The sequence below is a fragment of the Sebastes fasciatus genome, chromosome 15, assembly GCF_043250625.1.
Source record: "Sebastes fasciatus isolate fSebFas1 chromosome 15, fSebFas1.pri, whole genome shotgun sequence".
NCBI classification, from domain to species: Eukaryota; Metazoa; Chordata; class Actinopteri; order Perciformes; family Sebastidae; genus Sebastes; species Sebastes fasciatus.
The window spans coordinates 19,991,470-20,009,565 of NC_133809.1; the positions used below are offsets into that span (position 1 = coordinate 19,991,470).

The 18,096-nt window shown below is 43.7% G+C and overlaps 1 protein-coding gene across 1 annotated transcript in view; it reads left to right on the forward strand.

Annotated features, from left to right (window-relative positions):
• Positions 1 to 18,096, forward strand: part of akt1 (v-akt murine thymoma viral oncogene homolog 1) — a 37,322-nt gene that overhangs the window by 11,077 nt on the left and 8,149 nt on the right. Inside the window, exons 3-10 of the mRNA XM_074659793.1 lie at positions 10,419 to 10,547; positions 13,095 to 13,206; positions 13,513 to 13,639; positions 14,180 to 14,311; positions 14,426 to 14,491; positions 15,812 to 15,880; positions 16,024 to 16,149; positions 17,716 to 17,844. Of these exons, the coding sequence (XP_074515894.1) occupies positions 10,419 to 10,547; positions 13,095 to 13,206; positions 13,513 to 13,639; positions 14,180 to 14,311; positions 14,426 to 14,491; positions 15,812 to 15,880; positions 16,024 to 16,149; positions 17,716 to 17,844 (890 nt within the window). The remainder of the gene's footprint in view (positions 1 to 10,418; positions 10,548 to 13,094; positions 13,207 to 13,512; positions 13,640 to 14,179; positions 14,312 to 14,425; positions 14,492 to 15,811; positions 15,881 to 16,023; positions 16,150 to 17,715; positions 17,845 to 18,096) is intronic.

Consider the following 18,096-nt stretch of genomic DNA (forward strand, 5'->3'; position numbering starts at 1 on the left):
CTATATTGTGAGGCTTTTACACATAAACAAGTCTCGAGTGCACATAAAATTAAAGTGGATCCCAAAATGTTTGTTATCTTGAAGCTTGTGGATAATATGTCATGGTAATAAAGTTACTTTAATCAGAAACAAAGTTATGCAGTGCATTACTACTTAATTTTAGTAATGCATTATGTATGTAGTTATAAAGTTATATACATAATTAAACCTATCGTGTTTCACCATTTGTTTTTAAGTACAAATGAAAGAAAGACTTCCGTATGCTGCATTTTTTAACTGATAAATGACCACTTAACATTAAATAACTGATTTCCAAGTATTGAATTAACAAATAATACAACTTATGAAACTCCATTCAGGCAATGTTTTATCAGCAATTTGCAGTGTAATGATTTTGATCATTTATACAGTAATTCTCAATTTAAAAACACTTTACAAGTTGTTATCAAAAGATATAGAATTAAAGAAGAAGACATTTAATGTTCTTTTAATTTAGATATATGGTGAACACTGACCAATGTTTGACGAATTAACATCAGAGCTGCTTAAAAGTAATTCAAAAGAGATGAGATAAAGGCATGTTAAGGAATTAATTTTAGTTTTTCTTCAAAGCCTGAGTTTCCCTACAATATTTATTATAACCAGTAGGGCTGTCCTCGACCAAAGAAACTCTTAGTCGACTAACATTTAATCGACAGATCTGTGAAACTGAGTTTCTCCACAAAGAATCACGCCAAAGCACCACTTTAAATCTTGTGTTTACCAGAGATGTGCTCAGAAGTTTCTTAGAAATCAGTCATTCAGAGGGGATTTTTAATTTTTTTTTAAAGACTAATAGACCAAAGAAATCTTAGTCAAATTAGACCAAAACAACAAACTTGTTGACGGTGAACAATCATGAAAGTGAAAGTGTGTGCAAAAAAAATCCTAGAAGCTAAGTGAGACATAAAGGGGATTTTGAAGAGGGAAAGCTGAGTAAACTGGGGGATATCATTCTGTGATGATGGGTAATTTAGTCATTTGACTGAAACTAACAGATGTAGCATGTATTTCTTTTTTAAAACTTTTTGCAAATAACAACAGATAACTCCAACTTTGGTGATTAAATACTCAGATGCTACCCAGTTGATCATCATCAGCAGTGGAATTTGAAGTGCCAGCCCCATCTAGGAGGGAATGGAGCCCCTGTAGGCGGGTCCAGCAGCAGAGGGTGTCACACCGGGAAGCCAGCGCTCTGGCCGGGTGTCTGGCCGTCAGCGCGGACCCCCTGCTCTGGGTAATGGGAAGCAGTCTTCCTGCTAAATGTGGTGGAGAGAAGTAAATTACTGGGGTGCAGCTGTCGGCAGGCAGGCTGGCTGGCATGGTGGGGGGACCAGGAGGCTGAGGGAGGTGGCACCTCCACCGCTCGCCTCCTCTCACGGCAAGCCTGCTGTGTGCTTACTTTGCTGTGCAGAGTCCGCCTGCTCGCCACAACTGTGGTAGTCCGTCTCTGTTACTCTCTTCCTCTTTTTGTCTCTGTTGTTTCCTCGCTTTCCTCCTAACTGTCTTTCCTCTTGTTCTTTTCCTTTCTTACTCCCACATTCTTCCTCTTCTCCTTGTCTCTTTTCTCTCTGCCTCTGTCCGCCCCCACCAGCTCACCCCCCTCCTGGTCCTCCTCCCCCACTTCCAGCACACACTCCTCACCCACAGCCCCACCATCCTGTTGCTAGGATAATGACCCTGCTGACAACTCAGACCCATGGCGGAAGCGGCTATGGACCAGCGAAAAGCTCCCAGTCTCCGACATCAATCACACCACTGGCACCTCTCTCCAGTTTAGGGAGGGTAGGGGAAACGGAGAGATAAAGGCGATGCTCAGCTGTCTGCGGACTAAGAGTTGACTGTATGCTCAGATATGTGCACATATCCTCCACATCAGTTATACTCAGAGCATATTTTACAAGTTAATCAGAGGCCATACAGAAAGGTTTATCATACTTTTAGAAGGAAGTTGACTATTTCCCACAGCTGGAGACTACCTGTCTCCAGAACAAAATGCATCCTCTGGAGTAACTCCCTGGTTGTTTGAGGGCGTTTGATCTTACACTGGTCATTGAGAGTTCATTGGCTCTAATTTGCTCTAAATAATGTGTGTTTATTTGTTTGCCATGCAGTAACCCAGTTAACTAATCCATGGACTGCTTGTTTACCCAGGGAGAGGGGGCAAATCTCAGCCCCAGTGTGGCAGGGGGGAACTTCCCACAGTGTCTCTATGGTAATCAGCAGGTGTCACTCACCACGGAGAAGAAGTGAGGGCTTTCTTACGAGCGTGAGAAAGAGGGGCAGCCTCCATCGCACAACCCCCATCCCCCGTGCGTTTTTTTTTTCCTGTTGGGGTAGCAGCGGCAACCGCAGCGACAGAGAGAAAGAGAGAGGGATAAGGGGACGAGACAGAGAGGGCTACATTGGAGGCCAGAGTGGCCCGTCCCCGCAACCTGTTGATGCCGCTGCCAAAGCCCTGGCAATGGAGTCCCCCATCCAGCTGCATGGGAGAGAGAGGGGCCAACAAAAGAGGTTTGGAGAGGAGGGGGATGTCAGGAAGACATAAAGAGAAGGGGGGGGAAATGTAGGAGCCCAAACTCCTGGACAGTTTAGGATGGCATGTGAGCCTGGTGCTGCCTTATATGGTCACAGCGAGAGGGGCAAATGGGTAGATGGGTGTCCGGGCAGCACAGGGAGCCCAGCTCAGAGCTCCGCGGCTCAGAGCAGCGGACGCTGTGGGGCGGAGTTTGTGGTTGCCGGGGCTCAGTGGTGACCCCTGCATCAGGGAGCCCCCTCTCCTCTGGAGCGGGCGGCCCGTGGCTCATTGAGATGCAGGGCACAGGGTGGCAGGCCGCAGCTGCAGCCTACAGGCAGAACCCGGCAGAAAAGGGCCGAAGGGATGGCGGGGGCGGCTGAGGAAAAACCAACAAAAGGCGCAGCCCGCTCCCTCCTCCTCCCTCGCTTTGGAGTTCTAATTCCCTAATCCTCAACCTCCGCCTACACCCCCCCCCCTTCTCATCCGATTCTCACCACTCAAACACATACACATGCACAGTTCATGCAGTTACCACTGGCTCCCTTCCTCCCATCCCCAAGCCATGAATGGCCAGACGGGGACAAAACCCAACAGCAGCCCCCTCAGGAAGTCCAACCACTGGGTGTGGGCACTGAGAGGCGCATTTTGTCTGACCCTCTTCGCACTGTGTATGTGTGTGTGCTTACATTCATCCACATGTTGTGTGTGTGTGTGTGTGTGTAGTTTATCTAGTGACTAAGGTGGGCCTCCTCTCTGTTTGAATTATTGTTCATGAAATTTTATTAAAATCCTTCGAAGTAGAAAGAAACCGGATAGAAGAGGGGAGAGAAAGGGATGACGTGCAACAGAGCTGTTAGTTTGGACACATTGTTAGAACACTGTGGCCTCTCCTTTTGGGGGCCGCACGATGAATGCTGCATGATGTGTCTTATTAAAAGCCAACAAGCCACAGCAGCTGGGACCTCAACATTCCTGTCGCTGTCACTTAGAGACGGACAGAACAGGACGCTCCTCGGAAACAGCCACTAACCTCTGTCACACTCCCCCCCTCCCGCCCCCCTTCTGTCTAAAGCCTTCCACATTTTGTCCTATTATTTATTGACCCCTCAATGAGCCTGCCTGGCCAGCCCTTACTGTTAAGGTCTCTAAAGCCAAGTTGACTTGCAAATGGCTTCGAAGTCGAAAGAAAACATGAATGTAAATTTGAATGCCTGTGGGTCTATTTTTCTTGCAAGTCTCGTGATCATTTCAGCATCTGGAATAGAATGGCGAGGGCTGTCCCAAATAAAATTCTTTGGGCTTTGAAGCTTTGGAGAGAAATATTCGAAGGTATTTGAAGCTTTGCGGAGCGGCGGCTGACATGTTCTTCTGTCTGTCTGTCTCCATCTCTCCCGTTTCAGTGCCAGCGCCGCTGTTGCACTAATGTACACACACCTATCTCTACACACAACAAACAGCAATATCCGTCTGAGAATAACTAATAACAATGAATGTTGAAAATGAATAATGTTGTGGGATTATTCCTTATTTCATGGGCTATTTTGGGATTTATACATTATTAATACATACGTCTATGTATATATATATATATGTATATATATATATATATATATATATATATACATATACATATACAAGAAAGAAAAACAAAGCATTCAAATAGTAATTTGGAGGTCAAATACCATGGTAACGATCGCAGCTTCGAAGCATTTGTGTCAGCCCTTGATGATTCACTTTTATTTACTGTTAAAAGATGTCTTTGATAAAGGTTTACTTTATGATAAGGCAAACTCTGCTGGGGTACTTTTTCAGATCACAATAGTACACATAGGCATACAGTGCTTATGATTTGTTTCACACGTTCATAAGCAAACAAGACGATGCTCCACCATGTACAGCTGTGGCCCTACCTTGTTGTGAGTGTGTGTGTGTTTGGGGTATCGAGGGCGTGGCGATGGCAGGTTGGAGCTGTCCACACACAGGGCCATGCAGCAGTTGGCAAATAAAGATGAATTCTGTTGTGTTTGGCAGCGGTTCTCCGTTCATTATTTTCCACTTTGCCCAGCGCGCATCCCAGACCTCAGCAGCTGCTTGTCATGTAAAGACACTCTATCAGGCCCTGACAGCTCCTCCCATGCACACACATGCACACACACACAGGACGCATAGCTCATACACACTTGATCTAACACCCCCCTCCTCTCACAGGCCTACATATGTGGCGAACATATGTAGTGATCTGTCTCACTACCACTCCGCTCAGCACAACTCTTTTGCACACTGCGTAGCTTTCTCATCCCCTCTAGTTCTCTCATCTCTCATCTGGTGTCAAATCCTCTCCCCTAATTTGGTTGAGTTCAGCCACATGTCTGCTGTCACACTTGACTTTTATTAGAAAAGCTTTGATTCTTTGGATCGTTTAGTGGATTTCCTCACAGCGAGGCGCGTCTCGGCAGTTACAGTGAGACCTGACACTTGAAGGAGGTTTTATCTTATCTAGGTTGTGGTCAGTCTGTCGGCCAGTTTCCTGTTTTGGAGAACATGTTGACATCAAAAGGGTTTAGTTTACATCAGTGATGATGATGATGAACTGACTTAAAAGCAGAAGGCTCTACTGTGTTGTTATGAGGCCCATTGTCTTTTGTCAGCACTGTGTTTCTCACTGTACACAGGATGTATTTGAGGTCTACGCTGCAAAGCATTGAAGTCAAGTCATAAAATATTGAAAGCAGGCATAATATTTGATTTATTTGCTGGTCTACAGGTATAACGTAATGCTGTTTCCCCATTTACTCCATTAACAGCTGTCAGTTTCACTTTCTCGTCATGTCGGTGCTTAAGAAAGGCCACAGCGTGGAAAGTAGAACTGAATAAAAGTAGAAGGGGAAATGGGTGTAAATAGGAAGCTGACAAGGGTCATCTTTGTTGTTTTTTATGCTCTAAGAGACAGACTGTTTGTGGGGGTCTGCGCTGCAGAGTGGTGGAGACGCACACAGACAGCCGGATATAGCTGCTTCCACTGTTTTCATGTGACCCAGGTTTGTGGTCACAGATGAGGAAGTTGCAGTGTCCTCCTGTCTAGAAAGAGCATTAAGGATGTGCGATGCAGATGTGGACTTCCTTTCTTGGTGTTGCATCTCTCTGACAGTCTTTATGAACGATGCCGCACACAAACAACACTGCTTTTTTTTACATCCGCATGTGGAAAGTGTGATTTAAAGGTTTTTGCAGTATCACAGTAGCTGTTTCATTAATACCAGGAAGGGTTTAGACCTCGAGTGTCACATTCCTTCATGACCTCTTCATATGTTTTGTGTGGCCTCGCCCCAGTGACCATGCACGCTTGTCATAATATCCTCAATATCACTGTTACATCATTCAAGAAAGCGACAGCTGTTCAGAGAGTCTAGCGACTGAGAATGGCGAGCCGGCGTCGTCATCTTCCCGACATCCATGTGACAGAGGGCCACCTCAGTGTGAGAGAATGTCTAGCTGACACACGCCACACGTATCACGTCATGTATGACCACCCATGCTACTTTTGGTGGATGCTGTGCGTCAGCGGAGCTGGCAGGAAAAAGTTCAGAGCCTTCCAAACTGGATGTTGTTGTAATCTGTTAACACACAAATACCTTTCACTGCTCGCAGAGGCAGCGTACACACACACACACATGTATTTACAACACAAGCACATGCACGCGTACGCATAAACACCTGTCTCTGCCCATCAGGATCTGAATGCTATGATGTACGAAAGGTCTTCACTCAGTCTGGAAGTGATTTGCTGCATTCCAGCTGCCAAACCAAAACTTCTAAACTAAAAAGTTTACTCTCCACCAGCGAGACAAGCGTGTACCTTCGTCTGGTGTCACGGTGTCAGGTAGGAGGGCTCATTATGCTGTCCCTGCATTGTGCACATACTGTCCTCACTGTGGGCTGGCATGGACTATAGCTGGGGGATATGGGTCAGCCAAAACCTGACCACAGAACGAGGCACCAGCTGGGGCCCAGCTGAGGGAAACAAGGATCGGTGCGGAGGGCTCATGAGACTTTCTGGCCGCCGTGTAAATGATTTAGGCAACTTATGTTTGTGTTGAACAGGTTTAACTCGGAGCTGATACAGCTACATGTACTCTTAAATGACACCTCTTCTGTGCTTTGATTATTTAGATTTTATGCTGAAGTATGGAAGTCTGGTCTGTGATAAATAACGCCATGCATGTGGATTCCCTGGAGACCAGCGAGCACGTGACATGGGTGACTGATGTAGGGGGTTGATTGGTGAGGCTGGTAGTTTAAAACAGACAAAGGACTCATCACGGTAATTGTGTTGCATTGAAACCATCCACCAAACCTATTCCTGCCGGTGCGTATTTTAATTAGGACAGCACATCTAGCACGAGTGGCTTTTGTTGGAAGGCTGCAAGAATGGCAATTTGAAGTCGAGCTAATTTCTAAATGAGCTATGTTTGGTGTGAAAACACTTACTCTGCAGAAAACCAGATGAAAAATCTCCTCCTGTGCCATGATGAAAAATGTAATAACACATTGGACATCTGCTGTGGATTGAAGACTAAAGTATATTGTGCTCCAGGGCAGATGTTTCCTCTACTGTGGTGACTGGTGCCACCACCCTGCCAGTCGCAGTAAATCAGGTGTTTTTGCACTTGGATATTTGCTTTGGGGTTGATGGCTTGATGCTCTGCTGGAGGGAGATGTACAGACGGCCTGAGTTACAAGGCTTCATCCTGCTGTATGTGGTCAACTAGAATGCTTTTCTCAAGTGTCCTTTTCCTGTCCTCCTAACCTTTTATGTTGACAGAGAAAAGACAAATGGAAAATGTCCTATTTAAGGTTGCGAAAAGGGTCAGAAAAGGAAGTTAAAGTGGCAACAGATACCTTTTCAACTTTCCTCCCCCTAGCGGTTCCAAGTGGTATTATTTACCTGTAGCAGCCTGGCTACTGTTTTGGGAATTTTGTGGAATTTCTGAAATTTTGCACAATTTCAAAATAAAAATTGTTCCTTTTTAATCGTGAACTTGGGGGGAAAATACACATAAAAAAGCAATACTAGGTCTTATGGCATGTTTGGCTGAAATTATGTCCATTTAATTGAATTGTAACCATGCATTGCATTCAGCAGCCTTTTGTAAAACATTTCTTATATAAATTAGTTGTTCAGCTTAAACCCTAAGTTTGCACACAGTCCACATTGTCGGCTCAAAACCATTAGTTAACTTGCTTGGTAACTCACCACATGGTACACATTCACATTGTATGTATTGTATGTAAAAATAATGGATTTATTTGGCAAATGAATGGGTATATATATCTTGCTATGGTGTGGTAAGAGGTTTGTTTTTGTCTGTATATGACATGCTAAATACAGCCTGAGCAAATAACTCCTACATTTCTATATTATTCCCCGTTATTTCCTATAAATTCCTGTTACAGTAATTCCCATGTAAAGTTTCCACTTTGAATATTCCCGGAAATTTGTAACTCTAGTACTATTATCGTTTGCTGCTCATGTCATCGCTTTCTCAAAACAAATGTAGAAAAGAAGCGGGAAGAGGAAGTTCATAATTTTGAGGTGTCAAAAGTGACAAATCTTGAAGAGTGACATTCAGCCAGTGTTGTAAATCCTTGTCCTCTCCTTAAATATTTTATAAGGACGAACACCAAACAGAGGAGACATTACGAGCTGCTGTTTTGGTCTGTGCTGTCTCAGACATGATCTGTTATCAGTTTCATCAGTCAGAAGTGTGGGTTTGAAGGAGGGTAACAGAAGCTCATATTGACGGATCTCCTAGACACACACACACACACACACAAACCCTCTCTCTCACACACATGCCACACTTCTGTGTTAGAGGAAATGGGGCAATTAAGGACAGCTTGCTACAGCTCTGCATGGGGTTAATATGCGGCTCCGTAATTAAAAATAAATTACACTTTTCCTGTATAAATATTCAAGTCCCTCTCCACTGTGTGCCACTGCCTTGTTATGGTATGTAAGCTATTTTTTCCCCCGTCTGCACAACATCTGGCGCGACATTTCCTGAAGCGTCACCGGAATAAATTGAGTTTTGTCTGCCTACGAGAGATTCATTTGTGTGATGCTAGTGTGTCTAAATGAATGGGATGCACATGCATGGCTTGAGGTTATGGGCGTTGTCCAGAAAATTGGAATTGTAGAAAGTTTTATTTGAAAATCAAATTGAGGCCTTGGCAAACACGAGGGTGGTGTTACAAAATGATTGATAGGAAAGAGACAGAAGAGTGGTTGCGGTTTATAAAACAATTCACTAAAATGTAGATGCCATAACTGTAAATGTAAAGCGTCTTTTTACAGTTCTCAGATATAGCTGTGCAAAATTAGATGATTTGCATCAATTGATGCAATTTGAGGAAGCATTGGTCAGGGCTGAAGGCTGCAAATTTGAAAATGAAAACAATCTGGGTGTCTGGAGTTGGAGAGAAGTGAGCTTACCAGACATCTGTAGTCTGCTCCTCATCTGTTCTTGAGGCAAGCAGATCAAAGCTAAATTAGCCACTACTAGCATAACATACCCTGAATCTCCAACCGAACTGTCGACGGTTAAGTTGCATTGTGGGTAAATGTAGGTGCCAGGTTTCGACAAGGAAGAAGAATGTGTGGAATAAACTAAGAAATGATCTCGGATTCTGCATTGATTTTGATACTTCTTGTTTTAAAGGTACAGTGTGCACAATTTGGCGACATCTAGTGGTGTGGTTGCAGATTGCAACTAGCTGAGTACCCCTCCGCTCACTCCTCCCTTTCCTCCATCCCCTTGCAGTAACGTGAGTCGCTAAGTGCAAAACCGTGGTAACGCCGTTCGCCTACCTCAGAGGCCATCCTTACCATAATAACACTACTTTAGGAGCAACGACAGTCACACGGCAGTTGGCATCACCACAGTTTTCTGCTCTGCGGCTCACATTACCGCAGTTTCACAATCATCAGTCAGAGAACTACGGTGGCCTTCAGATAACGTAAAAACGTGAAAGGCTCTCCCTAGAGCCAGTGTTTGGTTTGTCCGTTCTGGGCTACTGTAGAAACATGGCAGAGCAACATGGCGGATTCCTTGAAGAGGACCCGCTCCCTATGTAGATATGAAGGGCTCATTCTAAGCTAATGAAAACACAACGATTCTTAGTTTCAGGTGATTATACACTAATGAAAACATAGTTATAATATTAAAACTGGAATATTATATTCCATTTCTGCTAATAAATCCCTCGAAATGTTACACACTGTCCCTTTAAACTGTCCATTTGGGGTCCAGCAGTGTTCTAGGATTGCAATGCTGAGAGCTAACTTTTTTTTAACAGAGCTAAAAGCCTTAATTTCAACTTGCCAGTTCAAGGAAACGGTAGGAGGATAGAAAACTTCCCTGAGAGTTTTCATTGCAAGTGACTGCTGGAAAGGGGACAGACGGGGCGGGGGGAGTAAAGGGTCCTGACTCCTACTAAAACCACCATTTGTCCTGCAGCTGACCTACACTAAAAGAGAGACGCCGACAAGGTGGTCATTTTAGGGAGCACTAGTGAACAGCATAGTAATTAGATTGCAGGAAAATGGGTTGCACCTCTGGGAATTAACACCGAAAGAGAAAGGACAACACTGTTTTGTCATTAATCACGAAACCACAATGTAAACAAAATGGTTGTGCATTGGTCAGCGTTATGAGAATGTGAGCGCATGTGACGTTTTCTCATTATAGGTTTGTCCGTGAGCAGAAAACCCCCTCTGAAAATCTCCATTACGTCGTCACAAGTTGTTTTTATCTTGTCTCCTGTAACTCAGCAGTCCTTTTCAATCTCTTTCTCATATCAGGAGAATACATCAAGAACTGGAGGCCAAGGTTTTTTCTCCTGAAGAGTGATGGTACATTCATTGGCTACAAAGAGCGACCGCAAGATGTTGACCAGCTGGAAACCCCCTTAAATAACTTCTCTGTCGCAAGTGAGTATCTGCTTCAGAGAAACCGCTGCATTTTTTCCCCCTCTGTTTCTTGGCAGCCTGTTTCACCCCTTTTTTTTGTTTGCTGCTTTCTTGTTTTTACTTGCTTTGTTGTTACAAATATGTTCAAATATTTAGATTTTACATGAATCTGGCTTCTCTATCCACCATGAAAAGTAATTATTAACTGTTTATAAAAGCATGCCCAAGTGCCTTCGAGGTAAAAGTATGAAAGTGAGTCTTCTCCAAGTATATAACCAAGTATCCCTTCATCATTGTATGTCACTGTAAACGATTATGAATGGAGACATTAGCAAATTGGCTGTAGTATCGTCTCAACTGCTTCACTGTGAGTTTATTTCAATAGGGGCACCGCTCCAGGGCAAAGCAAGCTCTGCCACTGAACGTGCATGCAAGATGTCTGGCTCCTGACATTAATACATCAGATGCCATTCTTCTCTCTGTGTGCGTCTCCTCCAAACTCGCTTTTTATACTGTGACAGAAAATAACAACAACAACATCATAAAAATTGCCCAGAGCAGCCCAGCCCACTCCATCTTCACATCAGAGAAAGTTGCTGTGATAAGCTGTGCAGATGACTGAACACGGCAATTAGACAGCATACTGTTTGTTTAACAAAATGTTTCCTCTCCGACACTCTTGAGTTATCGTGGCTATTAGCCGCCTGATTTCAAGTATTTATCTGGGCGCCGCTCCGAGGCTCCGTCTCCATCAGCGGCGGCTTTGGTTTTTGTCACCACTGCGACCCCACCGCGGAGGACACATGGTGCGTCGCTGCTGACGGGGCTGCTGCAGCTGGATTACATATTCAGCCTGATGGAGCCATGTTGGATCTCAGTGGTGGTCCGCGTCTCCCCTGTCCTCCATCTATCAGACAGAGGCCATTTTGTGTCACGTTCTGACATATTTGCTGACATGTTTCATTTGGGAACAGATGTTAATGTGAAGGAGGTGCAGATGGAAATCTCTGCTTTTTTTTTTAATTCAGTTATTAGACTGTTGTGAGTAATTGTTTTGCAAACTGCTTACAAGACAATTATTTGCTGCAAGAGTATAAGAATTGAGCGAAAAGGAGGGAAAGGATGTGGCGATTGGCTTTTTAATAAGTCTTTGATAAGAATAAGTTAAATTTGTCAGTGCCAACTAGGGCTGTCAAAGTTAACGCTATAATAACGCGTTAATGCAAATTCGTTAACTAATTTCTTTAACGCATTAATGCAACTTACGATTTTACTATTGTAGCAGACTCAGTTTTAAAGCTAGTGTGAAGATACTGGTATTATATGAAACTAGAAAACCGAAGGAATCCATTAGTACCAACCGTGTCATACTGTCGTGAAGGAGGCACAATAATGCTCCAAACGTACGCTAAATTTTGACGAGGAAAAACTGTCATGGCCATTTTCAAAGGGGTCCCTTGACCTCTGACCTCAAGATATGTGAATGAAAATGGGTTCTGTGGGTACCCACGAGTCTCCCCTTTACAGACATGCCCACTTTATGATAATCACATGCAGTTTGGGACAAGTCATAGTCAAGTCAGCACACTGACACACTGACAGCTGTTGTTGCCTGTTGGGCTGCAGTTTGCCATGTTATGATTTGAACAATTTTTTTATGCTAAATGCAGTACCTGTGAGGGTTTCTGGACAATATCTGTCATTGTTTTGTGTTGGTAATTGATTTCCAATAATAAATATATACATGCATTTGCATAAAGCAAGCATATTTGCCCACTCCCATGTTGATAAGAGTATTGAATAATTGACAAGTTTCCATTTAAGGCACATTTTGTTTGGAGAGAAAAAATGTGCGATTAATCGCGATTAACTATGGAGAATCATGTGATTAATCGCGGTTAAATATTTTAAACGATTGACAGCCCTAGTGCCAACATGACGAGCAAAAATGTTCTGATTTGAGCTTCTCTTTTGCTGTTCACTGTAAATTTAGTATCTTTGGGTTTTGGAGAAAACGAGCGCTTTGAAGACATCACTTTGGGCTCTGGGAAATAATTCAGGGTATTTCTCATTATTTTGTGGCATTTTATAGACAAAGCAATGCATCAATTAATTGAGAAATTAATTGGCAGATAAATAAATAATGAAAATAGTTGTATATACAAATTGGCTGTAGATCGTCCAATAAAAACATATTCAAAAAATACATTATATTTGGGAAAAACAAGTGTCTAATTGCAGAATTGTATTAGAATTTGTATTTATTTATATATTCATTCATTCTAAGGAGATCTGGGTTTTATGTAATACCACACAGATTACAAATTATCAACATAATAGGACAATATAGGTTTTGATAAGTTTTATAGGGGCTGACAAGTTAAGGATTGGAGTTGTTTTCCTCCACCAAAGTGCACCTGTTCTTTTCCAAATTGGCCGACAGTGTCTGTTAGGGTGGCGATAAAGATAAATGGCTATAACTGTGGGTCTGTCTCTCCCCTCTGCTCCCCTACACACTGGCCCTTCTTGCCATCTCCCTCCCCTCCCTCCCTCCCTGGCTGTGGTCAGAGTGCCAGCTGATGAAGACGGAACGGCCCAAGCCCAACACATTTATCATCCGCTGCCTGCAGTGGACCACTGTCATCGAGCGCACCTTCCACGTGGAGACCCCCGAGGAGAGGCAAGCGAGACGCACACACATCCTCTCTCTTAGCTCACAGACCAGTAAAACGCAAATCATTTACATGCAGAGAATTTGCCCCTGTTGCTAGAAAGCCCTTTAACAGCTCTGTTTTTCTAACATCACACACAGACATACACATTTAATCATTGTTATGCACTCACACAAGGTCCACTGGCTATTGGCAGAGCTCACACTTGAAATTGCCTTCCTGTTGATAAGAAGACAATTACATGATTGGGCTGCTAGGCTTGCATGATGGTAAATGGGCTGATGTAATCTTTCTGCTGCCTGTGCCTCCCTCAGGGAAGAATGGACTAAAGCCATCCAAGCAGTGGCTGAAGGCCTGCAGAAACAAGAGCAGGAGATGATGGACTCCTCTCCGGACCCCATGGACATGGAGGTCTACCTGACCAAACCCAGACAGAAAGTGGTACGACCCTTTTACACTTCTCTTTGCTGTCCCCACATTGATGCACCTCAGTCGCTGTTACCATAAACCTTTCAGTTTATTCTTTCCACCCTGAGTCTGGGCTTCCAAGTTGACCATTACTCCGCTCCTCCACCCAGCTCTGCCTTATTTGCACTTACACCACTTTAGCCCTACTTCCTTCACCTCTCCCCCTGCTACTTTCTACTTTCCCAACATCAGCCATGGGTGGCTTAGCACCAGATAGTATGTCCACAACCCCCACATGTGTCATGACATAAAGGTCCAAGGCCACCGGATTGGATGTCCCCCACACAACCATTTTCAAAATTCTCCTTAGCGCCAGGGTCGGAGGTTAACTGAGACACAACCACATATAGGCCAAACCATTAGAGGAGTGGAAATTGCATGGTGGGTAAAATGGTGCCTTAAATGCCTCTGTGTTGTTGTCAGTGGGATTGTGTGCCTTGGCTAGTTAGAGCATGAGTTTGTTAATGCTTCTGTTTGTAACCAGACGCCACTTTCTCTCCTCTGGCTCTGCAGACTATGCACGACTTTGAATACCTCAAACTCCTGGGAAAAGGCACTTTTGGCAAAGTTATCCTGGTAAAGGAGAAGGCCACAGGACGCTACTACGCCATGAAGATCCTAAAGAAGGAGGTGATCGTAGCAAAAGTGAGTGGATGCCAAAGACATTGGGGGGGGGGGGGCAGTGGAGTAATGACTGATACCTAAATGGTTAGCCATTGTGAGAGTTGCACAAACACTCTTTGTGGCTTTTTTTTCCAGGATGAAGTGGCGCACACACTCACAGAGAACAGAGTCCTCCAGAATTCAAAGCATCCGTTCTTGACAGTAAGGAGCCCCTCCATATACCTAAACCAAACCTTATTTTAACTCACAGAGATCCTCGGGAGCCTCTTCAATCCAACCCAGCAGCATCCATTCAGAAAAAAGGGTGCAGTTTTACCAGGAATGTTTTGAAGAGCTGTTCTTACAAAAGCTGCATTGGAGCTGGGCCTTTAATAGCAACACACAACGCTTTTTTGTTATCAGTTAACTCTTTCTCTGTAAGTCCGAGGTGGGTTGTAGTGAAAAGCTCCTTCAAAATGTTAGGTCTAAGTGGTGGGTGGAGGCAACACATAATGTGATGTGCTCAGTGCAATGAATGGGACCAACGTTTGCCACACATCAGTTGTTGAAAACACATTGGATACACTACTATGCTGTGTTTTTTTCTAGGGCTGTCAATCGATTAAAATATGTTATTTTGATTAATCGCATGATTGGCTATGATTAATCGCAAATTAATCGCTCATTTATCTGTTCAAAATGTACCTTAAAGGGAGATTTGTCAAGTATTTAATACTCTTATTAAGATGGGAGTGGGCAAATATGCTTGTTTTATGCAAATGCATGTATATATTTATTATTGGAAATCAATTAACAACAGAAAACAATGATAAATATTGTCCAGAAACCCTCACAGGTACTGCATATAGCATAAAAAATATGCTCAAATCATAACAGGGCAAACTCAAACCCAACAGGCAACAACAGCTGTCAGTGTGTCAGTGTGCTGACTTGACTATGACTTGCCCCAAACTGCATGTGCTTATCATAAAGTGGGCATGTCTGTAAAGGGGAGACTCGTGGGTACCCAGAGAACCCATTTTCATTCACAGATCTTGAGGTCAGAGGTCAAGGGACCCCTTTGAAAATGGCCATGACAGTTTTTCCTCGCCAAAATTTAGCGCAAGTTTAGAGCGTTATTTAGCCTCCTTCACAACAAGCTAGTATGACATGGTTGGTACCAATGGATTCCTTAGGGTTTTGTAGTTTCATATGATACCAGTATCTTCACTCTAGCTTTAAAACGGATGCCCGCTACAACCTAAAAATCAAAAGTTGCGTTAATGCGTTAAAGAAATTACTGGCGTTATAACAAATTTGCGCGTTATTATTGCGTTAACTTTGACAGCCCTAGTTTTTTCAAATTCTTTTCTCATAAGACATTTGTGTTTTTAAACATGCTACCGAAGGGTCAAAGCTGCAACGTGCATTGTGATGTTTTATGTCACAATCGGCTCTTTAAAGGCCAGCAGCTTCCTCTTGAATTAGCTGGAAACATCAGCACCAAGTTCTGCTTTGAGCGTTCTCGTTCTCTGTCTGCAGGGACTGAAATACTCCTTCCAGACACATGACCGCTTGTGCTTCGTCATGGAGTATGCAAACGGTGGCGAGGTAAACCATTTTAACCATCACTAAATCTGCAACTTTAGGTGAATCAGAAAACTTATGAACAGTGTCGCTGTTCCTGTTTTCCCTGGACTAACCAACTTTCTCTGCATCTGTCCTCTGCCCTCTCACTGTCAATCTCCTCTCAGCTTTTCTTCCATCTGTCAAGGGACCGTGTATTCTCAGAGGAGCGGGCACGGTTCTACGGTGCAGAGATAGTGTCAGCGCTGGACTACCTGCATGCTGAAAGAAATGTGGTCTATCGAGATCTAAAGGTAAGTGTGTGGAGTCACATCCTCACTTTCTCTCATCCTTGCTGTCAGCCTCTCTTCTGTCTTTCTCCTTTTCCCCCCCTTCCCTTCATTTCTCCCCTGGCAGGATATAAATAGGGTTTGCCTCCATCGAGAGCAGTGGCAGTGGCCAGGGCGTATTGATCTGCCTCCCCCAGATCAGTCTCCAGACCTCACTGCAGCTGGAGGGAGGCTCGGTCCATACGCTTACTGCAGCTAGACAGAAATAACCACCAGTCCTCTTTGAACACATTGCCACCGTCTCCCGTTATAGCATGCTCACAGTGTTCTCAGTGGGTGATTTTTGTGCACTTTGTGCATGATTGATGTCATTTTATATGCTGGCAGTACAGTAGTTATTAGTTAACAAAGAGAAAATGTTCATCATCCTAAAGTAAAGACGCTGCAAGGTTTTAGCTGCTTCTTTTTTAATATCAGCGTTCAAAAACTCTAAGGATGGGATCAGAGATGGATGCTGCAGACTGATGGGACATGTTTGGGTTTAGGAGGGCTGTGGGGGGTTATCGGTGTTGCAGTGGGCATATGTAGCCGTACTACTTCCAGCTGAAAAAACGATAGCAGCCAGGTCAGCACAGCACTCTCTCCCTCCCCTCCCTCCTTCCCACCCTCCTTCCCTCCCTCTCCCTTGGGTTTATGAGGGTTCTCCTGAAAATGCCAGGGTAGCAGGATTGGAGGATGTGCTGACTCTGGCCAGGCGCTGCTGGCCACGTGTGAGCTACAGCTGCCAGGTGACTTTAACGGAGAGAGAGGGAGAGAGGACACGCTGATATTAAAAGGCCATGCAGCCTCAAGGCATGACACTGCATGATGCACATCCTTAGGGCCTTGAGATCAATTTACCTGTACATGTAGTCACTAGGCACGTTTCCATCCACCTCTGTTTAAGGGAACGTTTTTATACCTGGCTGCTGTGGAAAAGTTGAAAAGAAAAGATGCGATGAAGTCTGATAGAAACCGATTTTCAAATACACTTTTGTCATTTTAATTCCATCTGTTTATTCTACTATAGAAAAGGCATTCATGACATTCTACCATTCAGCGTTAAATGCCTACGCTCCACTAGAAAGACCATAAAATTAGGAATAAAAAAAAAACTAAATATAGAGGGTTACCACAACGTTGCTGGTTTAATTCCAGATAGGGGGGCCCTTTTTGTATCTCACCATAGCAGTAGATAAAAACGTCACAATGTACACATGGATTAAGTGACCAATTCATTCATTCATTTAAAAAAAGAGAGAGAAAACGCTATGACAACTTGGGTGGTGAGCAGCAATGATATGTCATAAAGTGACTGGTTCTCAATTGATTATGTTATCTTTGCATAAAGGTAGTTCATTAAAAACAGACACTGATTGACAGACACTCAATACTTGCACAATAATTTGATGGCAATATAACACTGATGCCTGTATCTTTGTACATTTATGAATCAATATTCCCATCACCTGCCGGAGATATTAGCTTGTTAACTCTCCAAACAATGAGTCATTTTACGATGACGCTAACATCTGTCTTGTTTCCCCTCAGCTGGAAAACCTCATGCTGGACAAAGACGGACACATAAAGATCACAGACTTCGGCCTGTGTAAGGAGGGGATCACAGATGGAGCCACCATGAAAACCTTCTGTGGGACGCCAGAGTACCTAGCACCAGAGGTAACCACTACAATGTCACTTAAGGTCTTTAGAGCTGCCAGAACAACACTTCAAAGTCTCTGAGACCCTACATGGTGGGATGCAGGGATGGAGGAAGAATTCAGATCTTTGTCTTGAGTAAAAGTAGCAGTACTACAGTGTAAAAATACTCTGTTACAAGTAAAAGACCTGCATTCAAAATCTGACTTAAGTAAAAGTACAAAAGTATTAGCATCATAATATACTTAAAGTACCAAAAGTAAAAAGTACTCA